General features: G+C 42.9%; 1 protein-coding gene across 1 annotated transcript in view; it reads right to left on the bottom strand.

Annotated features, from left to right (window-relative positions):
• Positions 1 to 1,477: 1,477 nt before the first annotated feature.
• The window catches only part of C8HXorf58 (chromosome 8 CXorf58 homolog), a 767,449-nt gene continuing 759,492 nt past the window's right edge, over positions 1,478 to 9,434 (bottom strand). The window contains exon 9 of the mRNA XM_086933357.1: positions 1,478 to 2,373. Coding sequence (XP_086789483.1) covers positions 2,194 to 2,373 — 180 coding nt within the window. The 3' untranslated portion in view covers positions 1,478 to 2,193. The remainder of the gene's footprint in view (positions 2,374 to 9,434) is intronic.

The raw sequence follows: 9,434 nt of genomic DNA, 5'->3' as shown, positions 1-9,434 counted from the left end.
CCTCCACGGGTCCCTTCTTTGCAGGGACTGTGGATCGGGCTGTGAGAGGTCTGGGAGTCTGGGTCTTGTCAGGCTCTGGGCTCGGGCTCCGGCGGGAGGCGGCGGCAAAGCAGACGTCGAGTTGCTGGTTGGTGCCTGTGTTCACAGGGTGGCCACTCCTAGGCCACAAGGGAGATTCTCTTCAGTCTTCTGTGCATCAGAATGTCGAAGTCCAGTCTTCTTCTTGTTTAAAGTTGATTTCAGGATGATCTGCTGTGCAAAGGCACTGCCCCCACTCTTATTCCCAATCTGAGGGGTGGATCACCTACTAGGTCCCTCCTCTGGGAAGAACCAGGAAGGGGGGCGGTTACACCCCCTTTCCTTTGTCCAGCTCCTCGCCAGGCCTGGGCCTGGAAAGTCCCAGGACCGGTTTGGACTGGCTTATGCACGGGGACACCTTGTGTGCCCCGGGCATGTCTCAATCTATTCAGCCCTGTCCTACCCAATACACAAAACCCTGTCTGGGGTGGTGCTCGCACCTCCCAAGGCAGGAAACCCTTTGTCCAAGCCTCCCTCGCTGGAAGGGCTCCCAGCAGCAGGAGGTAAGACTTGTGTCTGTGGTGGCAGCATCCATTTTGTGATGCTGAGGCTCTGGTTAACTTTAACCGGGGTTAAGGCTACACACATGTCGTGTCCCTCTAGAAGGGTGGAATGCTATCCCCGTCGACAGAACTGTCGAGGGGATAGTATTCCAATTCGTATGACACCTTACTCCACATGTTTTGATAAAGCCAAACCAAAGATAGCATATAACCGCGAGGATTATAATGCACTTAAGAGTATATTTGGTATGGCAATATCCCGGAACAGCATAGGGAGTGGTTCCCGACAGCTGCAGACAGGCTCAGCTCATGCTAGAGCACCATCTCACATATTTCCAAGCACTCTGCCTCCAGGATTGAAGAGGCCTTCCATAGGAGTGGCTGATAGGAACATATGTGTCCAGTTTAAGGTCAGGCATAGGGATACTATACCTAAGTAAGGGGTGATTACACCGACTTACCCCAGCTGAGTGATCAGCCAGTTGTGTCAAATATGGAGGCCAGGCCAGGGGTGGCACAATACATGCTGCAGCCCCTGGTAGGCCTTGGATGCACCTATGCCCTGGGTACCTATGGTACACTGTTACAGGGGCCTATAAGGTGAACCAGTATCCAATTCGTAATGCACCTAGAGTGCATTGGCATTAATTTAGAGAGAGAACAGCAGGCTGTGGGTCTGATTAGCAGGCCCACAGCCACATTAAGTCATAAACCAGTGAAGCAAAAAGCAAAAATTTGGGGTGACCATAGGATAGCAGACCCTACTCTCCTACAAGTAGTGCCAGAGACCAAGAGGGGCAGAGGCATGGGGATGATAGACACAAAAAGAAAGGGGAGGCACTGCAAAAAGTGAGAAAAAAGGTTGAGCGAGGGCAAATATAGGTGGACAGGGTAGGAAAGAGATAGAGTAAGAAGACAGAATGAGTATAGATACTGTCCGAGACCAAATTCAGTCCTACCTACGAGCCTGATGCTCTGTACCATAATCCCATGAACTTGCGGGAAGGTGGTGAGGTTAGCATTCTAATGAGGGGAAGAAGCCCTATTGCCCTGAGAGAAGCAGAAGCCTTCAAAGCATAGCAACACCCAGTGCTTAATGGTTTAACGAGGGTCGATGTAAGGGGCAGGTGGCAGAATTTGAGGGATAACAGAAGCTGGATAAGACCCATCACATTTGGCATCTCGACTGCTGCCATTCCAAGAATGCCACATCTTTGGACTTTCATTGCAAATTATACTATGATAAAAACTAACAGACAAATAGCATGAAGCTGAACGCTTTGAAAAAAAAACCAAGGACCTGTGACATGAAACAATGTTTAGTGCAACTCTAGTTAAGAAGTGCGCTTTATGAGTGTTTATCTATATATCTTTCTGTCTGGTAATTGTAGTCGTTCATAGCAGTATGAATTCTATTTCTAACTAATTCCAATCCAGGCTAACATGCCCAAATCAGAAAAAAGCAAACTAATGCAATATTGAAATACACACACAAACACACTTGTAGAGGAAGGAGACAGAGGAAAGAGAGAAGTAAGGAAAGAAAGAGAGAGAGCACTAGATAGAATAAGGGAAAAGATTTTATTCATGGATCAGCCAGTGAGGAAGGTAGTCAACCCTCTTCGAAGGTTAACTCCTGAGTCCAAACGTACAACTTCTCTGCTTCTTCTTCCCAATCTTCGTCTGACAGAATATCATGAGTATTCATTTCTTGTTCTGGTGAAGTTCCACTGCCATCAACATCTATTAAGTTACTTTGATTTGCATGATGCACAGTCTCTGAATGTTGTCCCTGAGGATGAACAAAGATAGGATAAATAAAGATTAATCTAGCAACCTTTCAAAGGCATTTGCAAGTAACTGCACACATCCTTAAAATTCCAGCTATAGCCCAGGAGCTCATTTCAATATATCTGATTTACAAAGGTAGGTAGTCATTGAGGTGTTAGTCATGAAAAGGGAAAGTGCATATGAAAGTGCAGGAGGCAAAGCATCTCTATTGGATCCTTATAGAGTTCGCAATAGAATTCTTCTGCACCTGTTGGTAGAAAGTCTTCTACAGCATGGCTTAGGAATACACGCCAACCAGGAAAACCATATCTAGAAATATGCAATCTTCAATGAAGAAGGGAAAAAACTTTGGCTAGAATCCTTGAATGTCAGGTCCTTGGCTCTGAAACATTAGCATACTTGACTTGAGGACACAGCCAATATGCCAATATGCCTGTATCCTAGACAAAGTTTGAACTGTTTGCTTGAATAATGAGTCATAGCAATAGCGTAACTCTGGAGGCCCCTGCTTATATATTGATCAAACTCCAGCTTCCTGACTAAGGACATACAACACCTATGCTGTAAATAAACTCCAATATTATAACCCAATGATATTTATATCAAACCTTTTCCATTAACAATATGCTTACATATATGTAATTTTTTTTGAAAGAAAGTGCCCTGATGAGGCCATAAGGAGCACAGCCGGGGTCATAATGGGTTCATTTTTCTGTGGTGAATTCACTATTCATTGCCCCATGAGTGACTACCTGTTGCGCAGTGAAATCTGTATACATTGTGGAGGTTGGGCACCATATAAAAAAGGACCACCTCTTATTTTCCTCCCCTTCAACACTTGCTGAACGTGGAGAAATAGAGCTCGCTATGGTAAAGAACAGGGTAAAATAAAATAAAATGTACTTGAAAGACATTAGTAAAAATGCTTACATGCTAATTATTATAGTGAGTTAATTTTATATATTTATTTTGAATATAGAACAAATACGTTACAGCACAAATAACCTAAATTAAATTTTAAATTTAAATATTTTGAATATATTACATTTAAGAAAGTTTTTTTTAGAAGTTTAATTTATTTTAAAAAACTGACCTAAAGTAAAAATATATATATATATTTTGAATTAGGTGTTAGTAAAAAAGTAAACTGTTAAAAAAACCTCGGTTTCAGGAGGTGGAGACATGCAAGTCTACACTTTTGATTAACTTTACCCTTATAAATGCTGAATAGCCAAAAGCAGTAAAGTTACTAAAAACTGCAGGAGTAAACGTACATGTGTAAATTACTCACAGTTACCTTTATAAACAGCCCTTGAACTCTGTAACACAAACTGTGTGATCAGGTCTAAAGGTTTGTGGGTATAATTACCCCACATGTATTGGGTCTTAGTCCTCACCTAATAAAAGTAAATAGTAATACACACTCTAAGAAGGGACCACTGTTAACCATGCCAATTCCATATAGAAAAAATATATATAAATTGTGCAAGAACCATTATAGATACCGCAGGAAATACAGGAGAAGAATACTCAGACTAGTGGCGCAAACAGTAGGGCAACATCTATACAAATATTGCGTTGGACAATAAAATAGTTATAGTAAGCAGCATGGGGACATTGGTATCTATACAATCACAAAGCTCTTTCTCTCTGTAAGTGACTGGAAATAACAGTGGCTCCCTGGAACTACATCCCAATTTTAGTGCCATTTTGAGGTCACCAGTTACAGCGTCTGGAGAACCAAGCGCCAGAGACACACTCAAAATGCCTCAGGTAAATGGACTGTCAATTCCTCCTCTGAGACTCATTTACTATCCATTGAATCTGAACACTTGGAAATGATAAACACTAAAAGCAGGTGCGGCTGGAGAACTTTGAATGCAGTGAAAAACGCGGAGAAAGTTATTGCAAAACAATCGATAGACACCATACTGCCCCTTAAGGTTTGCTAAATGTCTATATTTTCCAGGCAGTAATGCAAGGTCGCATCATTTTTCAAAATATATGGCATCTTTCTTCGCTTTACTTTTTTATTCAGCCTCTTCCATGAAGATTTTGAGATATGTATTATGACTGACAGTGATAATCTTACAAGATCATCGAGCAATGCTATTGGATTTTACACAGAGATCACCCTCAGACAGCAGCCCAGTTACACCAATGCTCAGTCAGCAGCAGTGACCATATAATAAAAGGTTTATGAGTACAGTAGAATAGGTTATCAAAAGTCTCTGCACGTCATGACAGAACAATTTTGAAGACTCCAAATTCCCAATGTTTCGCCACTATTCAATAGGCCATAAAAGCACACTTAGCACAGTTGTCTAAAAATACAATAATAATTCATCATCCCAAATGCAAAAATCGCAATTATAGAATTCGCAAATTTGCGAGGAATTGCATTTAAGGAATCTCAATATGAGATTCCTTAAATGCAATTCATGAAGCATTTAAAAATTGCGAATTCGCAATTTTGGGCCGCTACTTACCGCGAAGTCAAACCTCGTGGTAAATAGCGGAAACTTAGAAAAATGCACTTAAGTGCATTTTTCTAAGTTGTATGTTACACACACACATGTCCTTGAGACATGTGTGTGCGTAACACCAGCATCCAATATCATTTCAAAGGTGCAACAGGGTGTCCTTTGGACACCCCTGCACCCTTGAAATCGCAAACTCAACATGCGAATCGCTAATAGCGATTCGCACATTGATATGTCTTCCCATTCATTTCTATGGGCCTTTAGGCCCATAGGAATGAATGGGGATTTATTCCTTATTTGCGATTAGCAATTAGCTAATCGCAAATAAGGAAGCTGTAGAAATCGCAATAATTATTGCGATTTCTACATGAATCCCGTTTTGCGAGTCTGTAATAGCGATTCCTTAATAATCGCTATTACAGACTCGCAAAACAGAACAATGATGAATCTATAGGAAAGCCACTATAGTCATTAGAGTCAGTTCAAAGAGTCAGAATTGGGAGTGTCCTTTACACCAACATACATTCTGGTGCCGACCATCTAATCTTCATGACGGAACTGAAAAAAAGACAAGTCATCCATGAGAAAAGTGGACAACACTAATTTATCTTGCGCCAACCTAAAATAAAAAGGATTAAGTAAGGGGCGACCCTTCACTTTTTATTCTGACCCACTTACAAATGTCATTTAACTAAAGTATAATCGTGGAATGCTTTAAAAATCACATCTGTACAAAAGGGGGTGGTGATGGACGGAGCATCTGAACAAATCAAACACTCACACCCAGTCAACAAATCTGGGTTTAATCCATCACCGTTCTTTAGCCCACTCTGCCACCCCAGTTCAGACATGGCCATATGCAAATCAGTCTGACCCTGTGCCTCATGGGAACAGTCCAGCCCGAACTGCCAAGCCATGCCTTCCCTGGACCGGAAACAAGCTTCCGAGGACCGGTTTCTGGCATTTCAGCCGTCTTCAGCCCGGCTTGCTTGAATCCAGTGGCAAAGTGAGCAAGGGACTCACGTCTGAGCATACTCTGCCAACTTATGGCGAATAAAGTGGTGCAAAAGGGGGTGGTGATGGACGGAGCATCTGAACCAATCAAACACTCACACCCAGTCAACAGATCTGGGTTTAATCCATCACCGTTCTTTAGCCCACTCTGCCACCTCAGTTCAGACATGGCCATATGCAAATCAGTCTGACCCTGTGCCTCATGGGAACAGTCCAGCCCGAACTACCAAGCCATGCCTTCCCTGGACCAGAAACAAGCTTCAGAGGACCAGTTTCTGGCATTTCAGCCGACTTCAGCCGGCTTGCTTGAATCCAGTGGCAAAGTCAGCTGGATACCATTCTCTTAATTGAGCGCAGCAGCGCCCGCCGGGACGTCCCGCACCACAGAGCTTACTGCCCGTCCGTACTTCCAAAATGGCGGACCGTGCCCCGAGAGGGCGATCTCACAATACGTCTGCTTTCCCCAGGGGTGCCCCAATGCAGCGTCCGTGGGGGCGAAGCGCTGCCAGCTCCCCCGTGTGTCGCCGCTATACCGGGTTAGAACTGTGCACACAGTCGTGTTCTCTCGGCTCCCGGTAAGCCTCCACTCCGTTGGGCCCCTCCGAATCTGCTCAGTGACTGTTAGCAGCAGGACCTTGGGGTTCTTGATCCGTCGGTGCAATAGGGGTCTCGCTGGTGACAGGAGCAGGCAGTACTTCTGCCCTAGGCACCTTGTTGAAAGCATTCCCTATGGGGAAATGTTGCGACTCAAAAGAGTCTGCAGCAACCCCATAGTCTTAGCGTTAGCACAGCAGGAAAGCAAGAAAAGATTCATATCTCAAGGGTACTCAAGAAAGACAATAGAACCTGCAATCTCTAATTCACAGAACCAAGACAGATGCCTTCTATTAAAAACCAAAAAGATAAGAGACCACATTGAAGAACAACACCCTATTGAAGTAAGGTTAATTTTAGCGTACAATGCTCAACAAAAAGAGATTAAAAAAGATCATGCAGCGCAACTGGCCTATTGTGAGGAGTGACCCAGTTATAGGGGTCAAACTACCACCAAACTTGGCAGTCACATACAGAAGAGCATCTTCCATGCACAATAGCCTAGTAAGCAGCAGGCCAGAAGTAAATGACCAAAGAAAATGGTGGGTACAAAATGGATTTACAAAATGCAAAAGTTGCAAGTCATGCCGATATGGCATAAATAAGAAAACATATAAGATGGCTTTCAGTGAGAAAGAATTTAACATCAGCCACTCAACTGTAAAACCAAATATGCCATATATATTCTGGAATGCTAAGCTTCCAGTGCACATAAAGAATTTTGCAACACATCAGGGCCATTAATAATTATGACCAAACGTACCCAGTAGCTAGCGCATTTCAAGGAAGTACATGAAAGTAATTTCAAGCACTTCACATATTACCTCATTGACATCATTCCCATTAAAAGAAGGGGAGGTGACAGAGAAGGACAACTCAGGAAACTAGAAACCAGGTACATCCTAAACTTTGACAGCAAGGCCCCAGGAGGTTTAAACACAATGGAGGATTTGTATACTTGTCTATAATGATATTCAGGATTCATTAGATCCTTTAATTAATCCTTGCATTAAATTAGATACCCGTCAGTGCAATCAAATGATAGAATAGGGGAGAATAGAGAATTCAAAATCAGGAAGAATGTTGGAGGGGCAATTCATCATTAATGAGAGAAGCTGCAAGGGTATTTAACCTTAAGGAATAGAGGCCTCCAAACCGACCATAACCATAAGTATAGAGTTTTTTTTAGTTCTAAGAGCACCTAAATATCTGTCGATAAAATGCTGTGTTGCCGCAAGTTAGATTGGGTATGCTTACTGTTAGGAGAGCACAAGCACTTTAAATTAATAAAGTCACATAGTAGGAATAGACGGAACTTGGGGGGGCCATTTTAGGACAGTTTCCTGGGGTACGGGTATTAGAAAAAATCATACAGTAGAAAAGATGAGGGAAAAACCAAAATGCATTTAAGCATGGACTCAACCACTTACAAAGAAATTGTCTTTTAATACTTCAGGGCATTTTGGAAAACAATTTTTAAATAATGAACATGTATGTATTTATTTATTCAAGTTATTTAAATTTATAATATGATGTCTATATTGTTTATGGTATTTTATCTTTAATACTCTTCAAATATTTAATGATCTATTTATTTATCTGTATATTTATATGGGTAAAAGAACATTGGTTCTTATTGAAATGCTATATCTATTTAACATTTCATATACATTATTTAATATTGAAAGCATTTGTAATGAAAGTTAGTTGCGACCCATTGTCGCATGTCATATTGTTTTGTTTGATCTTGATGTATATTGCCCTACCGGGTGTCAACCTTAATTTCATCTTGCCCCGGTTGTATATTGTCCCACTGTTACCCTGATTATTCTCCCTTTGCTGTTTTCCATTGTCTACCTAAACCAGGGGTCCCCAAACTACGACCCCCGGGCCACATCCGGCCCGTCTAATCAACTGGAGTGACCCACTTAACGATCCCAAACAATCCTTTGCTTCTTGTCTCATGCAGAGACACGTATTTCTCACTTCTAGGTAGCAGGCGGTTGGCGGTCCAGTTCCAGGCAACCGGAAACCGCCGAGGCGTCTCACAGCGCTTCCGGGGGAAATCGCTTAACACAGAAGTTCCCGCCAACACAGACCTACGGATTGATGCCTGTCCTTTGCCTGCTTCTACGCAAGTAAGAACCGTGTTCTCTAAGGCCGTGTGTTTGCGACCTTTACTGAGGTTCTTTGACACCGCGCAGGAGCGCTATTCTTTGTTTGTTTTGACACCACGCTGGAGCGCTATTCTGGATTTGTTTCGACACTGCACTGGAGCGCTTTACTTGGGGTTTGGTTGTTTGTTTGGGCACCGCGCTGGGGCGCTATCCTGAGTTTGTTTTGGCACCGCGCTGGAGCGCTTTACTTGTGGTTTGTTTTGGCACCACGCTGGAGCGCTTTACTTTCAGTTCGTGACAACGCGCTGGAGCGCTTATGTGAATACCTTGGACACCGCGCTGGATCGCTTTGATTACGCGCTGGGGCGCTTATCTTTTTTTGTTTCTACACAGGAGCGCTGTTTTCTAACTAACCACTATAGACGGCTTCTACTCACTGGGTGTTCCTAAGCTCAAGGTATACTCTGTTAACCGCATGTGCACAAGAAGTAAACATAGAGAGGGCTTTATCTGTGCCCATTGTAATCAGGTCTCCCTTACTTCCATTACCAGCCTGAGAAGAACGGAAGAAAGACAGACAACAAAATGTCGAAACTGTTGGGGAAACGGAAAATAGATTCAGAGTGCAGAGTTTTTAAACAGCAGTGGACAGATGACTATTTTTTTTGTCCAGTGCAAGGAAAAGGTAGTTTGTTTAATCTGCAAAGAGACAGTGGCGGTGTTTAAAGAATTTTATATCCGCCGACACTATGAAACCCGCCATGGAGGGCAGTGTGCTAGCTTGCTGGGCCAAGTGAGGAGAGACAAGGTGGCTAAGCTACAAAACGGATTTGCCGCCCAGCAGAGTACAATGC

Source organism: Lissotriton vulgaris, chromosome 8 (assembly GCF_964263255.1).
Source record: "Lissotriton vulgaris chromosome 8, aLisVul1.2, whole genome shotgun sequence".
NCBI classification, from domain to species: Eukaryota; Metazoa; Chordata; class Amphibia; order Caudata; family Salamandridae; genus Lissotriton; species Lissotriton vulgaris.
Note: the sequence above shows the minus strand (reverse complement) of the source record. Positions and strands in the feature narration are given on the sequence as shown.